General features: G+C 39.4%; 2 protein-coding genes across 2 annotated transcripts; both read right to left on the bottom strand.

The window, feature by feature from the left end:
* Window positions 1-2586: 2586 nt before the first annotated feature.
* On the bottom strand, window positions 2587-5516 carry LOC143279422 (conotoxin Cl14.12-like). The gene is made up of 4 exons (XM_076583467.1): window positions 5359-5516; window positions 4569-4739; window positions 3777-3930; window positions 2587-2839 (listed from the first exon to the last, which is right to left on the bottom strand). Exons 2-4 carry the CDS (start codon window positions 4735-4737, stop codon window positions 2806-2808), a joined length of 357 nt encoding a protein of 118 aa, XP_076439582.1. The 5' UTR covers window positions 4738-4739; window positions 5359-5516; the 3' UTR covers window positions 2587-2805.
* A 9259-nt stretch (window positions 5517-14775) lies between these two features.
* Window positions 14776-17633, bottom strand: LOC143279421 (conotoxin Cl14.12-like). Its single transcript, XM_076583466.1, has 4 exons — window positions 17483-17633; window positions 16627-16800; window positions 15637-15790; window positions 14776-14913 (listed from the first exon to the last, which is right to left on the bottom strand). Exons 2-4 carry the CDS (start codon window positions 16796-16798, stop codon window positions 14880-14882), a joined length of 360 nt encoding a protein of 119 aa, XP_076439581.1. The 5' UTR covers window positions 16799-16800; window positions 17483-17633; the 3' UTR covers window positions 14776-14879.
* Between the last annotated feature and the right edge of the window lie 3162 nt (window positions 17634-20795).

Below are 20795 nucleotides of genomic sequence, written 5' to 3'. Positions count from 1 at the left end.
TCTACGCTGGTGCCATCATCATTACAATGATCCTTATCATTCCCTGCTTTCTCTCTCTTCTTTTTCTCTCTCTCTCTCTCATTTTTCTCCAAGATTTGTGCTGGGAAAAGACAAGAATCAACATCGATGACAATGAATATATATATATATATATATATATATATATATATATATATATATATAGAGAGAGAGAGAGAGAGAGAGAGAGAGAGAGAGAGATGTATGTATGTAAGGGGAAAAAAACGAAAAAAGGGGAAGGCGCTCTTGACGATTTCTCACAATCCCACGCTGTTTCATACAGTGAAAGAAAGCGTGGGATCGCGAGAAAGCGTGGCTTAACACTCCCTCACCGACACACCATTGTTCTTCAGTTTTCAGAGGTCTGCTAACACTTTGTTCTTCGACTTCCTGGATTTGAAAGCGTACTAGTACAATTACAGGGCGTGGTTTTCCCTGACAGGGGTGTGTGGGAATGTGTGTGGGGTTCTTTCCTGCGTGCGGGCGATTTCTAGATCGTCCTCAGTATTTGGCATCCCGATAGTTCCGTGAAGATGTGGCACCATTTCTTAATAAAATTATCTTAATACCCTGGTGAGACTAAATAAAGGCAATTGGGGTATTAAGATACACGTTATCAAGACACGTAAGTGACGACCCCCTAAACAGTAAACCTCCCATGATTTAGAGTCCTTGCAAGGCCGCATCAAGCCATTCAATGGAACGAGAATCTTTTACGTTTCCGAATAAATACAAGGACACGTTCTAAGAAAGTACATCAATTTTTGCAAGAGTGTATGCTTCCATAGAGATGTTACAAAAGTTCGCCATGAATAACCTTTGCGTAATGAGTCAGTCAGGCAAAATCTTCAGAGCACAACATAGTTATATCATCACTAAGACAGATTATCACAGAAGAGCATATTGAATCGCGTGATACAGATTACATCCGTAATGAAGTGTAAAAATAAAGTGAATGGCAAATGTTCATGACAGTATACATACCAGATTACTTTGAACAATTTTGAAAAAAAGAAAGAAGAAAAAAAGAGCTTTCTTCGTAATATCTCTTTGTTTGAAACATACTCTCCACGTTTTTGGAAGCTAGAGGCTGAAGGGTAAAGGACTGTCTTCAGCAACATATATTCAACACATTAAAATCGCCAGGTGTTGAACTGAAAAAGCGGTATGCATAGCACATTTCTGACGATGACAGAATAAGGATGTTTCATGCTATAACAATGTGAATGTATTCAGCTGATGCCACGACAGTTTCTCTCATCAGGTACAGTGGGTTTAGTGTTTTATTTGAAAACAGTTGCATTTTTGTTGTTATAGTTTGATGTTAAGGGTAGGCCAAGAATCTATTATCCATGCAAGAAATATTACACACACACACGCACACACATATAACACACACACACACACACACACACACACACACACACACACACACACACACACACACACACATATATATATATATATATATATATATATATATATATATGTCGTCTTGTGCAATTTTTATGAAGATATATATCATAAAATAAAGAGATCTGCGAAGGAAAAAAAACCCCTCATGTAATCAAAAGTTGATTTACTCGATATGAAAAAAACCCTTTATAGTAGAACTCTGCTGAAAAAGTGGAAAAAGCTTTTACACAGCTGAAGAAATTTCTCAAATAATGAAAGATGGTATTACAAGAACGCTTCACCCGTTTAGGCATCGAGGAGAGAAACATCAGTGTAAAATTTCAGGCGGTTGGGATAATTTGCAGATGTACGTGATTAAACTGAATTTTTTTTTAACCAAACGTTTGCGATTGGCTGCAGTTTGAATGGGACAGCTTTGTACTCCCACATCACAATGTTCCGGGTATCGTTGACAGTGCAAAGTGTATGCTCCTGGCTTAGTCTCAGTCTGCTGAAAGCCATGGAAATCACTTGTTTGAACCCAATATGGACGGTGTTATTTTGCTGTCCGTTTGTATGCGCGTGCTCTCGCATGCGAGTGTGTATGTGTGGGTGTGTGATGGGAAGAGGGCGTGTTGTAACCATGATAGAGGCGGTGCTGGTTATTTACATGTTTATGATCTGCATGAAATTTGGACTTTTTATTGTAGTGTACTGGTGTGCAGCTGTTTTTTGTTCATCAAATATCATTCAGGTTTTGTTGTAGTGTTACTATAAAAAGCAGTGCTGTTTTTTGTTCATCAAATATCAATCAGATTTTTTTCTTTTTGTGTTGTGTTACTCTGAAAAAGCAGAGATAGAGAGAGAGAAAGAGAGAGAGAGAGAGAGAGAGAGAGAGAGAGAGAGAGGAGGAGGAAGAGGAGGAGGATATGGATATTTATAATTTACATAGCGCCCGTCCTTCAAAGACGCGAGAATTCAGCGCTCTAACCATTCTACCACCGCAACCGTCGAGAGAGAGAGAGAGAGAGAGAGAGAGAGAGAGAGAGAGAGAGAAAGAGAGAGAGAGAGAGAGACAGAGAGTGAGAGAGAGAGAGAGAGGGAGATGTGAAGTGATGGACAGACAAACACAGAAGACAACCCAACACCAAAATTCAATTCAAATCAATTCAGTTCAGTTCAAAAACACTTTATTGATCCACATGGAAATCAACAGACGACACACGGAAGTTTTACAAGATGACAGACGTAAGTTTTCAATTGTCTGTTCAAGAATGGCTTGAAATCGATTGAAAAATTTGTATCAGCAAAGTTGTTTTTTTCGCTGTACGCATTTTCACTGCACAAAACAAATCCCGGTGATGATGATGACAGGCTAGCTTTTAATAATTATTAACCAGCAGCCTCCTCGATCTTGGCCAGGGCACTGGAACACACAGAAGGAATTTATGTTTATGGATTGAAATCACCACAAGATCAATTACTCAGATCAGTTATCAGATCTTCCATCACACAGTTCATAATATTCAAGACGGACACTGTTTACCACTGGCTGTGTTCGCAAAGAAAGTCTGGGTGTGAATTCGTTGACTCGTAATTATATTTCTGAGTCAGTGCCGTTGATCCTTTTACGTATGCCAGATCGTATGCCTGATGCTTGCTGTTAAAACATTATCATATGAATACAAGAATGTGATATACAAGTTTAAACACACACACATGCACACACATAAACACACACACACACGCACGCACACACGTACACACTCACACACTCACACATGTAGACACACACAAAGATGAATAAATAAATAGATAAATAAATAATGAATAAATAAATGAATAAATAAATACTTCCCCTTCTTTTTCTTCTGCGTCCCTGGGCTGCAGCTCCCACATTCACTCGGATGTACACGAGTGGGCTTTTACGTGTATGACCGTTTTTACCCCGCCATGTAGGCAGCCATATTCCGTTTTCGCAGGTATAAATAAATACATGAAGAAAGAAAGAAAGAAAGAAAGAAAGAAAGAAATGTTCTAAAAAGAGTTGTGCTTTTGTTAAAGTTGATGTATTCACATATTTGCTGAACGAAGTGTAGTTTTTGCCTTCAGTAAGTCAGCCAAGGACAGACCCCTTAACTGTGTAGATAATTTACGACAGTTAAGTGTATGTCGCATTGTTGTTTATTTGCTATTCTCTCATTCTCGTCACTAACATAAAAAACAACAACAACAAAAAAACAAAAAAAAAAAAAAAAAAAAAACACCATGAAAAAACACCTTGTCTTATGATGGATTTGATCTCAGAACATCTCATTTCCAATGATTATCTTATCCTGTGATAAGCGTTGCTGTGCACTCACGCTTTGCAGGCAGGTCCACAGACCAGGCCAGCCATTGGTGCAGCAGGTCCCAGAATAACAGAGGCACCTTTAGTACAGGCTGCTTCACAGGCTCCCTCAGTGGTGTCAGAATCAATCTGGCCGACGAGCAGATGCACGACGTTGTCGAAGTCGACTGAAACATAATGTATGTTGTAAGCACAGCCACGAAAGCAGTGTCGTGTTTGTTTCATGTAAAACACAGGACCAACAGATTTAGAAACAAGAAGATAACTAGACCAAATGATTTACACATGTGACTCAAGCAACTGATAGTGTGGACAAAACTATTTGACACATTGTGGACATTCAGTTTGAGAACGAGATGCCATTATCACGTGCAACTGTGACTACGTGTTCATTACGCCATTGATGAAGCTCAAGGTTTGTCAGTTTCAGTGGTTTCAAGTCAATGATCAATTGCATTGAGCATACTGTTGTGTGAGTATCCAGCATACACAGTTGCAGAACGAAATGTAGTTTTTCTGTACTATCTTAGTTTGATTTGAACTAGCAGAGAAGCAAATCTCCAAAAGAAATCGGACAGTAACAAACCTGTACAATGTATACACACCACCCTTCTACATTCAAAAGACAAACTAGGAATCAGCAGGGATCGTGTGATTGTCTTTTTCAATATTTGGGACAAAATATGACACTACTCAACACACAAAGAATTCATGTCAGTCGGCGGTCTGAATGACTTAGTTTTATCATCGCAACACTTTCATGAGCATAAAAACGCGTATTCATTATCATTCTAATTGACATTACCTTGGCCACCAACGATTTTTTCGAATTCGTGTTTGGCTGAGTTGAAGACTTGGGTGAGCTGATTGCCAAGATTGTTAATGAGGTCTCCGATGTCTTTGATGAGGAAACGTTTCTCGGGAGCGGCATAGGCCACCACCAGTGTCATCAACAGCACTGCCACAACCTTCATCGCTGAACAAACAAGACAGAACGGAAAGGATGAATGAGGAACAGATACAAGATTCACACACACACACACACACACACACACACACACACACACACACACACACACACACACACACACACAAATGAACAAAGCTACAAGCGAAAAACAATGATGTGCAGCGGCATAAAAAACAGAAATTTGAGCCTCTAGCCAGATCTTAGAAATGCTTAAAATTCAACACATACTCTCAATCACAATTAGCAAACAACCAGAAAACTGTTATCGAGCCATCCTAAACGTCCTTGCTTCATCTTCTAACCAGTCGAACAAATTACTGTTTTCACACGTGTCTGGTAGTCAGTAATTTCGAGCTGTTCCGTAATTCATAGGCAATTGACACCTCCATTGAAAAACGTAGTTTGACGTTTCGATTAATTTTTTTTACAGCAATAAAAAAAATCCCTATCAAACAGAACAAGAAAGAAACAAGTCGGCTGAAGCTGGTAGAGGATGTTGAAACATCATGAATCCATTGGAATGTTTGGGCTCCAGTGTCAACATAAATGTGAAGTGGTTCAGCACCCGTACTAAGACAAACACAGAGCACATAGAACAGACAACAGATTCACTGAAAATACTCACTGATTTACGTAGTTTACTGTGGATCAAATAGAAGACAGCCGTTTTGTCTGAAACAGCAACTTATATACTATCAAAAACGTGACTTGTGTGACATTTTTAAAGAAAATGTGAGGAACCGTCTTTTCGGGTCGCAACAGGTGGGAACACTCGCCCTTATGTGTGTACTTGCGTGCATTCGTTTGTGCATGTGTGCGTGGATGTGATAATGCGTGCGTGCTTGCATGCTTGCATGTGTGTGTGTGTGTGTGTGTGTGTGTGTGTGTGTGTGTGTGTGCGAGAGAGAGAGAGCGAGTGTGCGTGCATGCGTGGGTTCATGTAAAACTTCTTTTTTTTTGCCCCAGTTAACTTTCTAAAGATAAAATACTTTTTATTCTGTGTCATTAGTTCACTGGGGTAGTGTGGATTTTATGTGGCCTATAATTCGAATTTAGCGCAAGAAGTCGTAAAGTACGTTTCCATTATGCGTCGCAGCTTCTTTCCTACAAACGGTACGGACTGTCCTGACGTCTCGGTGAAACATTATAAATTACTCGGTGAGGAGAAATGGTCCACCTTTCACCTCCCACCCCCCAATAAATTTGTCACATGTATTTTTTGGTGCTTTAGAGTGTATAAATCACGAAAAATCATGTTAACATAAAAAATCTTGGGTCTCACTATCCCTTCTGGCTTAATTTTGAAGGGTAACCATTTCAGGTGCCGCGGCTGCTTTTCGTCGCTCAAAAACATTCCATGAATTTGGTGATCACCTGTGTCTTTGTTATTTGAGCTACGAGAATTTCCTTTACGTTTTTGTTGACAGTGATGCCTTCTGCACGATATGCAATAATCAGAACGACAATATATGCAATAAGATGACCGCAGTGAAGCAACGTTGCGAACTGTGAATCTGCCAAAGTATTTGCAATAAACCGTCTCTCTCGAAAACTGTGCAACTTATTAGAAACAAAGTACACCACAGTTTCAAAGAACAGTTTCTTGTGATTCTTTTGAGCTATGCCACATCACCATGGGTCTATTCTGCTGTCCTCTGTCGCCGGTTTATCTCCCCTACCCCCTATCTCATTATTCTGAGTCGCTTCCCTCGGCACACGTAGAAAGCGACTCTTCTGATACGTAGGATATGACAGCTTCTTCTTCGTCGTCGTCAGAGTCTGGAAAGTCCACAGGGAAGTCAACCATATCTGCGGGCAGGATGACGTCTTCTGCGGACCACATTGGTTCCAAGGTGTCATCAACGTTGATCCATCCATGTCCATTGCTTGCTACTGGAACATCAGACGTGGGTTCGAGAGCCCTTTTTCCAAATGGCAACTTGATAGTTGCTCCGTTTGATGTGTTCTTGAAGAGTTTGTTTGCACGGAGGCATGCTTGCCATGTCAATGTTGTTTGCGTTCAATGGCTCATCTCTACATCTCTCCTTGAGTAGCTAGTGTCGGAGGTCATTGACACTGGTGAAACGATGTCTGCCGTACATGACACAGGTGAAGGTCTCAAGATCGGCTTTGACTTCTTCAGCGATGACCCATGTATCTCCAAGGTGGGCAATTGTTTCCGCAAATCTTGTACTCTGCTGAAGAACTTTGATGGGTATAATTTTCCAAATGCCCTTGAACGCACTTGTTCTGTTGCAGCCGGTATAAGCATGAAGAGCCAGGAAGGTGGTGCAGTGCTGTTGCCCGTATGCTTTTTGCGATGTCAGTGACGTTGATGAGCCGCTGTTTGTTCCCCATTTCTGTGTCGAACAGAATCACCACGTCCTTCAGCTGCAGAGCGAAGTGCAGGAGAATGAAGAACATGTCCGAGTCGGGACTCTTGACGCGGACGAACCTGTAGCCATTCCGTTCAGCGTACGCACAGTAGAGTGCGTACTCTGGAATCCGCCTGTTCCTGTGTGGATCTGAGCGTTGCAATTGGCGTCCTTGTTGTCTTCAGCTCATCTGCCGATTCAAGCAGGAAGGTTTCTCCCTCACATATCAGCATGACTTTTCTGTCCTTGAATTTTGGCGCATTCTCATCTTTGCTCCAAACGTCGAGTAATACTTGGGTGTGCTGCTTCTTATTTTCGTTGTTTGACAGAAACGTCTTCCAGTCTGCAGGACGCTTAGTGCTTTCTCCTTTCACGATGATCTTATCGCCAGTGCCTCTCCTTTTCCTTTCCATTGCTTTGATCGAGTCCGTTTTGTACATGTCTGTATGAACACCATGTCCGTTCCCTTTGGCAGCATGTCAAATATCTTCTGACTGATCTCCCTGAAATTGTAAGGAAGCTGTTGCAAGCAGTGAAACACTGCATTGCCATCGATCACAACCAGCATCGCATCATGGGGAGGTAGAGCGGCATCTTCCATATCTTTGGTGAGGTAGTTGAACCCTTTTGCTTTGTTGGTCTTGGCAAGGAAATTGTCAGCAGTGGCAATACTGTAAGGTACAGGAGTAAGTTGGTATGTCATCAACTGTTTCAGATCGAGTTGAGCTCCTGCTTCCTGTGCCTTCAGAAGGAGTTGAAAGGCAATGTTCCCTTGTTGTTTGTATTCCACAACCTTCTTGGTAGTCTTCATGTGGACGGTTTTGTTCATCGATGCCATCGTTCTGAGGTTCAGCCGCTTAACTGGTTCAAAGAAATGGTCATTTGCCATCAGTCTCTGCGTGATGAACGCCTCCTTCGAGACTTTACCAGTTTTTCTGCCCTCAACACATCATGCTGAATGCTGGCTGGGACAGATGCTCCAGATGACAGGGTGATGAGTTTGACCGAGGCTTCCTCACAGAAAGGGTTGATGAAATTTTTGATTGCATCCTGAGTCCTCATGACGTTGCTTTCGCTCTTCAGTATTTCAGAAGGACGCAAGTCACGATGTCTACTGCCAGCCTCATCACCTTGTGCCATGCCAGCCATGTTGAGAGTTGCATGAAGATACTTTGACCTATCATGGGTTGCCCTGACCCATCTGTGGTAGGCCTCCTGTTTGGACAGCAGTCCTGTGAGACCAGCGCCACCTCCGCCAGCTCCTCCTTGGCTTTTGGCGTGCTTCATGAACATTTCTTCCATGGTTTTGTCCACTGCACAGCGACTGCCAGGAATGAAGGAATTTGCCACGCTGAAAGCACCTCTCTGCAGCATCTCCTTGGCTCCAGGATGTGACAAGTCAATGTTTGCCAAGAAGACCGAGAAGAAGGTCACGTAGCGTGTATAGTTTTGTCCATCGAAGCTGAAGAAGAGGTCTGGCATTTGGGACATCGTTTGTGCGTAGAGCAGGAAGTCGTTGATTTTGACAGCCTCATGGAGTGCAAGGACAAGCCATACATGATCGATGTACGACAACCAAAGTTGTGCGGTTGGTCCAAAGGCTCCTTCTCTGACTCTATCTCTAAACTGTTCGTACTCTGCCATGAAACTGGCGATAACTTCATCTTGCTGAAGCTCAGTCAATGTCTCTTTTGAGAAAAAACAAGAGGCTGTCTGGAGTTTGATCGTGCTGTCTTCTGACAGTGTCGGAAATGATGTGTCTTCATCTCTGATTTCAAGATATGTTTCCAGCACCGAGCGTTCTAGACTCTCAAGCATTGTCTTATGGCAGAACAATGCTCGTTCATAATGTTTGCCAGACGGCACCCCTTGCAGAGAACCAGAAGAGATCAGGCCTGCCTCCAGAAGGATATCTCCGAACCCAGAACCATGCAGCTTTTTCCCAAGCATTTTGAGGTACGCACAGGCAAGGTAGTCATGGATCACAGGGTAGTAGTCCAATGTCGTCTTCTTTGCTGGGTTCTGCCCACACTTGGAAAGTGCACATAAACTGTTTTTTTTTCAATAAAAAACCAATTTGAATTTGTAAAGAATTAAATTTGCGTCGTAGCCAAATAGGGGGTAGGGGAGATAACCCGGCGACAGAGGACAACAAAATAGGCCCATGGTGATGTGGCATAGCTCAAAAGATTCGCAAGAGACTGTCTTTGAAACTGTGGTGTACTTTATTTCTAATAAGTTGCACAGTTTTCGAGAGAGACGGTTTATTGCAAACACTTTGGCAAATTCACAGTTCGCAACGTGTGACAGACGGTGGGTACACACGTAGCTTCACTGCGGTCACCTTATTGCATATATTGTCGTTCTGATTATTGCATATCGTGCAGAAGGCATCACTGTCAACAAAAACATAAAGGAAATTCTCGTAGCTCAAATAACAAAGACACAGGTGATCACCAAACTCATGGAATGTTTTTGAGCGACAAAAAGCAGCATCGGCACCTGAAAGCACAAAAAAATACATATGAAAAATGTTATGGGGAGGCGGTGTGTGTGTGTGTGTGTGTGTGTGTGTGTGTGTGTGTGTGTGTGTGTGTGTGTGTGTGTGTGTGTGTGTGTGAAAGGTAGACCGTTTCTCCTGACAGACTAAATCAACTTCACACGATATTCACCCGTTCGTTTCCAGCGTCAATGAAGTAGTGACATGGAGCGATCGCGACTCTAAAGGAAGACTATCTTTCCAGCAAATCAGTGAAATCGCTTTATTCTGTATCGCCAGAATGGTTTATCTATGGCGTAGCTGATATGCGCAGAATGATGGCATTTTGATGTAAATGTGTTTTACTGTGCGTAAGCATTATCAAACAGATAATAGATTGTAAAAACAGATTCAAAAGAAGAGACACTGTCGGTCGAAAATCCAGTTTCCCAGGGTCTCCTCTGGTATGTGACCTCCTTGAAGCAAGCTAACATCGACAGTTCCATGTGGACTGCCGACGCTGGGATAGTGACAGACAAACCCGGGTGTGGCTGTGTATGAGGGACTCGGAATGAGCGGCGAGGGACTAATGCCACTGACACAAGGGACAAAATAAGTAGAAAGACAGCAATAAACAGCATCAAGAAAGGAGGATTAAACATACCAGATATTAAAAAAAAAAAGAAGAAGATATACTGAAGCATGAAAACTTGGGTAAGAAAGTTCAGAACATCAAAACATAAATGGAAAAAAATTTTGCGACTGAAATGTTCCCATTTTTCAATGAAGTAGAAAACAATATGGACCTCTCTATGCATTGTGTATCTTAAAGAATACCTTGTTTTGGACACATATTTTTACGGCTTGTAGGGAATTTTGTTGTCAATTGAGACCAAAATCAGATAAAGATGTTTTGTCAGAACCAGTGTTTACAATGACAAATTTATGACTGGAAACAGTACGATAAATTATCGACGATGGATTAACAAGGCAGTTTATTGTGCATCACGTTTTTTGAATGAAAATGGAAGATTTTTTTTTTCCAAATCGATTTCAATAGAAAATATGGAACAACTATGCATTTTTTGACTAATGATAGTTGCTTGACAGCAATCAGGAAGGCTATTCAACAGGCAGAACTTAATGTTCCAACAAGCCAGAGTACTCGCGATATACCAGGAGCATAAAAAATAATATATTATATATCTAAGGGGTCACGGATATACTATGATGTTTTGACTTCTGATGATACATACATAATTCTTGTCAAAAGTGGTTTGAGAACCTGGGAACAAACATATGTTGGGAAAAGATTTTTAATAGAAATTTTAGAAATACATGAAATAAAATTAAAAATGTTACAACTTCGCATATTACAAAGGATTATTGGAACAAAACTTATTGTAGTTCTAAAAGAAATGGGATTAGTAAACAGCAATAATTGTGACTTTTGTTTAGAAGTTAAGGATAACACTGAACATATTTTCTGGCTATGTGACCACTCAAGACGTTTTTGGTCAAACCTAGAAGCTTCGTTAAAATCAAAATGTACAACTTGTTCGAATTCAAAATTCATTGAAAATATGATAATCTTTGGTTTCCACTCTGAAAATTGCATTCTCTCAAGCTACAACATGGTTGCATGTGGAACATGCAGCTTCAAGACAAAATGGTTACCATACTACATTTAATTGAAAACGGGACATAAAATCATGTTTGTTTGTTTATTTGTTTTTTTTTTAAGATAAATTTTCCAGTTAAGGCAAAGCAAATCATAAGGTGTAAATCTCAAGACTCCATAATTATGTGTGAAATAATGTGCAAATTATGAATGGTCTGTTGTTCGTACATAGAGATAGAAAATCATTATTCGACATATGCAAAAATACAATTTAAATTAAGCAATGTTGGTGAAGGAATTAGTTAATTTACAATATATACAATTGATACATTTTGGATGAAATGGATGTTTCTCTCTAACTGATTACTATTTCCAATGATTAATGCATAGCAGTTTTTTTTTCCCATGATAATAATATATTTGCAAATTCATTTTCTTCTTTCGTGTTTCGTCCATTTTGTTTCCCCTCCCCTTCCAATGTATGTATTTACATTAAATTTCCATGTGTTACCAAATTGGGGGAAAAAAGGGTAAAAAAAAGCAAAAAAAAAAAAAAAAAGAAAAAAAAAAAGAAAAGAAAAAAAAGCCATTGATGCGGCACAGATGATGGGGCTGCAAAACATAAAAAAAATCATCAAAATTCTCTTTGTGTCATGAAGCACGCAAATAAGTATAGAAATAGTTGTTTCTGTGCAACAAATGGCCCGGGACTAAATGAGATAAGCTACGTTAACCAAGATCTGTGATGGCATGTCTACATCTCGCAAACCATTCTGCAGGATGCGGAGGTTTCTGTGGAAGCAACGTTGCTGCGGACAATCGTCATAATCGTAATGATGATGTAGGACTTGTGGCGCTTTACAAAAAAAAGAAGAATATTTCACACACAAACACACACACACGCGCGCGCACACACACACACACACACACAGAGATACAGACAGACAGACAGACGCACACACACACACACAAACACACATTCAGACGTCTTTCTTATATGATGTTTTGCATCTACATTGTGTGGTGCTATTTTTTTTTTTTTAATGGATATTGTTATAAGAAAAGGATGAATAAAGATATTTCCCAAGAAAAAAACAACAACAAAACAAACAAACGAACAAACAAACAAAACAACAACAACAACAACAAAACCAAAACAAACAAAACCAACCAAACAAACCAAAAAAACCCACAAAAATCAACAGTAGATTTTATTCGATATGAAAACTCTTTTGGTGTTAGAACTGTATTGTGAAAAAAAAAGAAAAAAAAAGAAAAAAAAGAAAGAAGAAAAACAAGAGAGGCAAGGCCTTCAAGACTCACTTGTGATACACTTAAAAAAAAAAAATCTAATCGTTAAAATGTGTTCTGTATTTGTTATTATAAAGCTTCGGGTTAAAAGAAAAGAAAACAGAAAAAAAAGCCCTAACGGCAGATTCGAACCCCGCGTGTTCGGGTGAGAAGAAACTGTCTTACCCATTACACTATCGTGGTTCCTTAGCTGACGTTTCAAAAATATAATATTATATATAATATAATAATAATATTTAAACATACTTTTTTAAAGGGCGATAAATCGATTGCGGTATTCGCAGTGAGAACGCTGTTTAAATCATACTATTCTGGTATATCTTGGGCATTCAAAAAATCTTTAAGGGCAATTAAAAATTCTTTTTAAGTCCGCGGTAAAGGAGACGTGGCTATCGCCGCAATCACACTGCTACATTTAGCCGTTTTCTCTGGATCTAGATAGATGTACAAGTTTAGTTACACCTGGTTGACACGGTCGATTCAATTTCTCTTTTATGTTCATTCTAGTTTTAAAGATGATATGGAAATTGAGTATTTTGTTAAACTAATAACATGTAGAGCCAGTACAAGTACTTCTAAACGTCGTATGAAGTGAAAAGGACTTCATTTTAAGAAAAGTCAAGACTGGAATTTTTTTTTACGTTTCATCAATTCAAGGGTATTAACTCTCATGGTTTATTATTTTTAACTGTGAATTCCGACTGATTCTGTGGATATTTTTATGGCAGTTTGGGGCATAATCCAGTAAGTGATGAGGCGTTCACAAATCTTTCTCTGAATAAATATTTAACGGTCTCCTTCTCCAACTTTCCATCACATTTTATCGTGTATTGTCGATTGAATATAGGATTGAAACAAAATGGCGTCGTTCGCGTCGTTCGCTGGCGAAGAATATGAGCACGCGCTTTGAATATGTATAAATATATGTACGGAACTGATTTTTGCCCATGACCATCAGGGCTCAGCCAATAGATCTATAAAGTCCACTCGTCGTATTGATTTTAGTATTTTTCGAAAAAGACCACTTGGGCGAATGAACATAGTGAAATCCCTGTATACTGAGAGTAAAACACACAAGCTTTTTATGTATTGAGCATAATTTCAAAATGTAATGTTTAAGATAAGAAAGATCAGTTTAAAGCAAATTAAGAGCCCTAGCATTAATTACAGATTAATTTCCCCTTTTTTTTTTTACTATCTGCACCAAAGACATGCAAAATAAATATAACTTATATGCTTTGCAAAAGAAGTTCCTGTTTGAACAAAAAATGATAAAAATGACTGCTCTTGTTGTTGTGTCAGAACATCAGGTCAAAGTGCCAAGTTTAGAGAATAAAAAAACACACAAAAAAACAACAACAACAAAACAAACAAACAAACAAATAACAAAAAACAACAACAACAAAACCCAGTAAATTAAGTTTGCATATAATTTGGCTTCTTTTTTTTTGTTTGACTCACTTGTGTTTTGTGTGTGCGTGCGTGCGTGCGCGCGCGCGCGCGCGTGTGTGTGTGTGTGGTTAACTTTAACATTGCCATTTTCTCTGCAAATTCTTTGTCAGTTGACACCAAATTTGGCATTAAAATAGGAAAAATTCAGTTCTTTCCAGTCATCTTGTTTAAAACAGTATTGCACCTCTGGGATGGGCACAAAAATTTTTTTAAAAAAGCCAAATTATATGCAAACTGAATTTACTGGGGTTTTTTCCCATCCCAGAGGTGCAATATTGTTTTAAACAAGATGACTGGAAAGAACTGAATTTTTCATATTTTTATGCCAAATTTGGTGTCAACTCCGAGTATCGCTGACAGCGCAAAGTGTGTGCTTCTGACTTTAATAAGAGCCAAAGAGATTGCTGGTTTGAACCCAGTACGGACGGTACTGTTTTATTGTTTGTGATGTGTGTGTGCGCTCGTAAGCAAGAGTGTGTGAGTGTGTGATGGGAGTGGGGTCGTGTTATGACCACGATATAGCTAGTGCTGGTTATAAAGTGTATGATATTCAGACTTTATCTTAGTGTAGTATGTGTACAGTTGTACCAAAATATTCTGCTTGTGTTCGTCCAATATTATTCAGATATTTTCGTTTTGCGTTGTATTATATCTTTAAAAAGCAGAGAGAGAGAGAGAGAGAGAGAGAGAGAGAGAGAGAGAGAGAGAGAGAGAGAGAGAGATGTGGAGTGATGGAAAGACAAATACAAAAGAACAATCCAACACCAAGATGGCAGACACAAATTTTTGTCTGGACAAGAATGGTCTGAAATCAACAGGGAACTTTTAATCAGCAAAAGTTTGTTTTTTCGCTGTACGCATTTTCACTGCACAAAACAAATCCCGTGATGATGATGACGGGCTAGCTTTCAACCAGCAGCCTCCTCGATCTTGGCCAGGGCACTGGAACACACAATAGGAACGTATGTTTATGGATTGAAATCACCACACGATCAATCACTCAGATCACTTCAGATCAATACTTCAAATCTTCCATCACACAGTCCATGATATTCAAGACTGACTCTGATTACTGTTGGCATACCACTGGCTGTGTTTGCATAGAAAGTCTAGATGTGAACTCCTTTACTCATATTTATCTATATTTCTGAGTTAGTATCGTTGGTCCTTTAAGTTAATATCCGTATACCTGATCCTTTTCGTCTTCGCATGTCATCATTCGTATACGTGAATGCAAGATGTGTGTGTGTGTGTGTGTGTGTGTGTGTGTGTGTGTGTGTGTGTGTGTGTGTGTGTGTGTGTGTGTGTGTGTGTGTGTGCGTGTGATTAAAAGGAATTGTGCTTTTGTTTAAAGTTGATGTAGTCATATGTTTGCAGTACAATGTATAGTTTTGGCCTTCAGTGAGATAGTCACGGACAGACCCCTTAGCGGTGTAGATTCGTTTACGAAACGTAAGTATATGTCGCTTTGTTGTGACTTGTCCTCTCATCTACGTCACTAACATCCAAACCACCACTCAAAGGTAATAGAAGAGTAAAAATTCCTTGTCGCCATGATGGACTTGGTCTCAGAAACTCTCATTTTCAATGACTGTCCAATTTTCTGCCTCATGAGCGCTGGTCCACTACCGACCATAGCTGCGATGGACGTTACATTATACTCACGCTTTGCAGGCAGGTCCACAGACCAGGCCAGCCAGTGGTGCAGCAGGTCCCAGAATAACGGTGGCACCAGCAGTGCAGGCGGTCTGACACGCTCCCTCGGTGGCATCGGAATCAATCTGATCGACCAGCAGGTCTACCACGTGGTCGAAGTTGACTGAAAATAAGTGAAGCATGAACATTCAGATCACATCATGTTCGAAAAAAACAACAGCAACAAAACCGAAACAAAAAAAAGAGAAAAATACCCCCCAAACAAAAACAAAAACAGAACAACAACAACAACCAAACAACAACAACAACAACCAAACAACAACAACAACAATAACAGACACACAGGAATATGCGTTTCCTGACTGTCAAAGTCAAGAACAGAAATTCGACAGACAATGCCGCAATTCTTTTCGTAACTGTCAGCACCATCTCAGGCTTTGATCATTCTTTGTTGCTATAATTCTGTCTTGCCTTCTTTTATTTAGACTTCATTCGCCTGCCCCCTACCTTTATGGTGCCATGACCCCTCTCCCTCCCCCCGCCCCCCCCCCCACCCCCCACACACATCCCACGCCTTCAATTCCCCCTCCACTCCAAAAAAGGAAGAAGAAACACAACACGTCTTCACTTTCATTCCGTTTAGTGGTTGAAAGGAGTGTGAAATGGAACTGATGACTGCTGAAAATTACTGCAAGATATTTTGCCAAATGAACAGACTGTGCACTTCATGCTTCTAAAACATTTGACCAGTGGATGAGAATGTGGCTAAACTGTTGAGGAGAGAATTTGGACAAATCTGTGGTATTGTTTTACTTAATAAGTCTGTAATCCAGCTCTTGCTTAGCGATGACAATTGAAATCAAGAATGATTACCGTTGGCAGTAATTGTTCTGCAAAGCGTATCCATTCCATCAAACACACTCGTATCAATCATAACCTTCTGTCTAAGGTTTTGCTATCATCATCATCAACATCACCACATAATGGTGTTATACTTACTGTTCTCCCCAGAAGTGAGTTTTTCGAACTCATTTTTGGCAGAGTTGAACACTTGGGTGAGCTGGTTGCCAAGGTTGTTGAAGAGGTCCCCGATCTCCTTGATGAGAAATCGTTTCTGGGGAGCGGCATGGGCCACCACCAGTGTCATCAACAGCACTGCCACAACCTTCATCGCTGAACAGTCAACGCACAAGATGGGGGTACTGAGCAAGAGAAGCACTGTCTGTTCAAGAACGAATTGCGTCACATTTTAAATAACGATTGATCCTGTAATAATATGAATTTATGTATATATATTTATCTATAAAAACAACAAAACAACAACAAACAAACAAAAAACTATGATTCACAGAGACTGAATATGAATGCAGGAATAACATATTTCTTGAAAATATCACACACAGACACACACACACACACACAAACACACACACACACACACACACACACACACACACACACACACACACACACACACACACACACACACAGACACACACACACTAAAGAGTGAAAATAAACAACCAACCAAGCAAACAAACGACAAAAATCAAACAAAAAAACAACAACCAAAAAACAACAATAAGAAACACAAAAAAAAAAGCAACAAAGAAACAAAGAAACAAACAAACAAACAAAAAACAACAACAAAAAACAAAAAAAAAAAAAAAGAAGAAGAAGAAGAAAAAACAACAACAACAAAAAAACCCGCATGCATTCAAACACCATATAGAAAATGTTCATTCAGTTGTCGAAATCAACTGATACGTTTCACAATTGTCACTGGTAGTGAAGACAGATAAGAACTCACCGTGGAAGGAACGGACATGCAACAGACACAATGCAAAATACTTACTGATTGAGTTCTCTGCACGCCGAATGGAAGACAGACAAACATCTGTCTGAGAAAGCAACTTATATACCTTCAAAAACGTGAGTTTGATAACGTTTTTTTTACAGAAGAAAAAAAGAAAAAGGCAAACAAAAAATCTTGCGGAATTAAATCGTTTTGGGATCGTGCGCAAAAAAGAGGACAGAGATACTTTCAGCACAGGTGTGTGTGTGTGTGTGTGTGTGTGTGTGTGTGCGTACGTGAATGTATGTGTGCTTGTGTTTGCGCACACAGATGCACGTATGCTTTGAGAGTGTGGTTTTGTTTTTCATAAATAAATTCGTTTTCTGTGTCAGTAGTTCAGAAGAGAAATATGGAGAAAAAAAAAAAGAAAAGAACAGAAAAGAAAGAAAATCGGTAAAACCGTTCGTCCACAATCAAGTGTACATGTACACCATTCATGGAAGGCATTACTTACTACAACTGCAACAACAAGAAAACAAAAACACAAATAATTCCCGAGCAAAAAGTACTTGGTGTTATTTTTTCAACAACTGTAGACGATACTGACAGGTTGAAATATGAACATAAAATGGAAGAAATCCAGTAGATATTTAGGACCTGGTCAAAAAGAAAAGTGACACCTTATGGTTCTAAAATAGTCATTAACTGTGCCAAAAACGTTCACATCTGTCAAGAAACTTACTAGACCCTCCTCCTTGGTTTTTCACACATTTGAATGAAACAACAACAACACAAATATGAATTTAATAATTATGTATATGTACATATACATTTGTCCACCTACCTATCCATCTATCTAGCAGGTAACAAGTAAACAAACATTCCGTTATTTCTAAAACAAACAAACAAAAAAACAAAAACAAAAACAAAAAAAAAACAAAAACAAAAAAAACACAAAAAAACAACAACAACAAAAAACAAAACCAAACAAAACAAAACCAAACAAAACAACAACAACAAAAAACAAAAGCAACAACAACAACAAAAAAAACACAAAAAACCCCAAAACAAACAAACAAAAAACAACAACAAAAACAACAATAAAAACAACAACAAAATATACTGATTTTTATGAGACAGAAAAGGAAATAAATTGGGGAAAACCACGTGTCCTTATGAAATCAGTGGTCTCAAAATGTTGAATCTATAATCATTTCTGTCGTCCATTAGAATCAAATTGTGAAAAAGGGTTTGGTGCTCTGCTTTATTGTTGCGAAACATGTTGTTTCACACATGCCCAGATAAACTTGGTGTTTCTGCAGACAGTACACTTTGACACAAACTTGTGAAGATTGTCAAGCAAAGCATATGAGGGAATTTTGTTTGGTGTAACGAGAAAGGAAATGATGACCATGACATTTCAACTTGAGGACAAAGGATAATCACACATGTTCAATGGCGAAAAGAGATCAGCAGGAAAATGCATGATCTCTTGAAGAGACACCCAGAGCTCTGCTTTAGACAACCATAAACGACATCCATCGCAAGGTCCTCGTGTTTTAACCAGCAGGCTATAAAAAAACCTTCTTTGACCTGACTGAAACAGTGATTGGCGACCATCATCTGGATGCAACCAAGATGAGTCAGGGGTGAGCACGGTGCATAGACCACTAAAGGCGTTGCCAAGAAAGGTGTTCGAAGAGTGGGGTCCCTGAGCAGCTGCCAGAAGGGAGTGAATACAGAAGTGTCGTGCTGTTACAATGCAGCAGGCCACTACGTCCCACCAATGGTGCTCTATTTAATAAAACGCGCTAAGAGCAGGAACCACACCTGACAGTCTTGTAGTTGGCAACGTCGGGTTTCGGCTGGACGGAATATGCGACCTTCTTGCAATGGATGAAACTTTTCGTTCGGTGTGTCAAACCGTCAAGAACCAATCCGATCATGTTGATCATTCCTCATACGAAAACCACCCAGTCCGTTGACTGGCAAGAGGGAGTGATAATGACATCAATAACGCCCCATTCCACTCAGAAATTGTAGCCTCTGGATGTGGTATGGCCAGGTAAAACAACAATTGATGCAGAACCATCCTGGGAGAAGGTTTTCATTAATAAGATTTATGTGTCCGGTTTGTTTGCTGAAGCCCACATGAAAGATAGTTTCGACGAGTTTTGATTGGTTTTGTAATCTGTGCACATAATCATGCTATGAAGATACGATTCAGTGCCACCAGTGGTCTCATGTTGAGTGTGCTGGTAACCCTGGAAACAATTTGTGAACTTTGCCTTGAGTTGATAATTTGTGCACACATCGGGTATTTGAAGTTTATGCCCGTTTTGTTTCCTGTTGCGTTAGGTAAACATAATGGCCTCATAACTGGAGGACCCAATGTGGATAAGAATCCTCAATTCATTTTGTGACCCTCATCAGCATTGTGTAAATGAACCACGTGCTTTGTGTTTTCATGTGTATGAGGCAATGTTCTGTTTATTTTGTGATCATCCACCAGAGATGTGTAAACGAAATAGGTACCATTAGAGTCTGGGGTTGGTGGGTGGCATTTTACATGTGCTTAATTGTTTTGTTCTCTTGTGTAAAAAGAATTCCAAATGCCTCGTTATTATTATGATTCTATTCTATAATATTAGTGATTAAGGTACGAGCAGCTTCCTGGGACAATTCTGTCACACTGTGCCGTTCATGTGGATAAGACAATCCTCTTATCAGTTTGTAATTTCCATGAATGTTCAATAATCAAAGTTTCATTGAAAACATCCATTTGCAAAACCATACTGTTTTTGATTTTTATATAACTCGTGCACGTTTTCAGAATATGTCGCTGTGGTCCAATACCAAAATGCGGCAGAAACAATTTAAACTCTGGCGCTTTGATATTTGATCATTTCTTGCATTTTGCTTTTCTGGTAATACTCTTTGTTCCAAGTGAAATTTGCATGGTATTACTGCTCCGCGAGTTTCTAAATCAGCTAGGTTCATTAGACCAGATTTTACCATTCAATGTGAAAGTTGTTGATTTTTTTCTTAGGGGTTACAGAGTTATGTCCTTTACCATATGGAGTGGAATATGCAAATACCCTGCTGAATAGAATCACCAAAATATTTTGGTTTAATGATTTTTTACACACAAAACGACAGCAACAACTTTTCAACAAAATTATTGTGAAACCAAAGAATGCCAGAGAATTTCTCGCAGAATGTATACACTTTTATGCAAACGTAATTAGGGCTAAAAGAACATTACACTTGCAAGAGGTAATTGAAAATGATATAATCAGCAGTGATCAACGGATATAGAGAGTCTGTCTTGTTATGTGCAAATATATCATTATTCACTCAAACCAATGATATT

Source organism: Babylonia areolata, chromosome 2 (assembly GCF_041734735.1).
Source record: "Babylonia areolata isolate BAREFJ2019XMU chromosome 2, ASM4173473v1, whole genome shotgun sequence".
In the NCBI taxonomy this organism is placed as follows: Eukaryota; Metazoa; Mollusca; class Gastropoda; order Neogastropoda; family Buccinidae; genus Babylonia; species Babylonia areolata.
This window is presented reverse-complemented; position numbering and strand designations above follow the sequence as displayed.

Bases quoted from the DNA above. Each gene is read 5' to 3' on its own strand.
- LOC143279421 (XM_076583466.1), bottom strand. From the start codon at position 16,798: ATGAAGGTTGTGGCAGTGCTGTTGATGACACTGGTGGTGGCCCATGCC. The intron at 15,791-16,626 runs GTAAGTATAACA...ACTTATTTTCAG, and splicing joins ACTCACTTCTGGGGAGAACA to TCAACTTCGACCACGTGGTA. The intron at 14,914-15,636 runs GTGAGTATAATG...TGTGTGTTCCAG, and splicing joins TGTGGACCTGCCTGCAAAGC to TGCCCTGGCCAAGATCGAGG.
- LOC143279422 (XM_076583467.1), bottom strand. From the start codon at position 4,737: ATGAAGGTTGTGGCAGTGCTGTTGATGACACTGGTGGTGGCCTATGCC. The intron at 3,931-4,568 runs GTAATGTCAATT...ATTATGTTTCAG, and splicing joins AAAAATCGTTGGTGGCCAAG to TCGACTTCGACAACGTCGTG. The intron at 2,840-3,776 runs GTGAGTGCACAG...TGTGTGTTCCAG, and splicing joins TGTGGACCTGCCTGCAAAGC to TGCCCTGGCCAAGATCGAGG.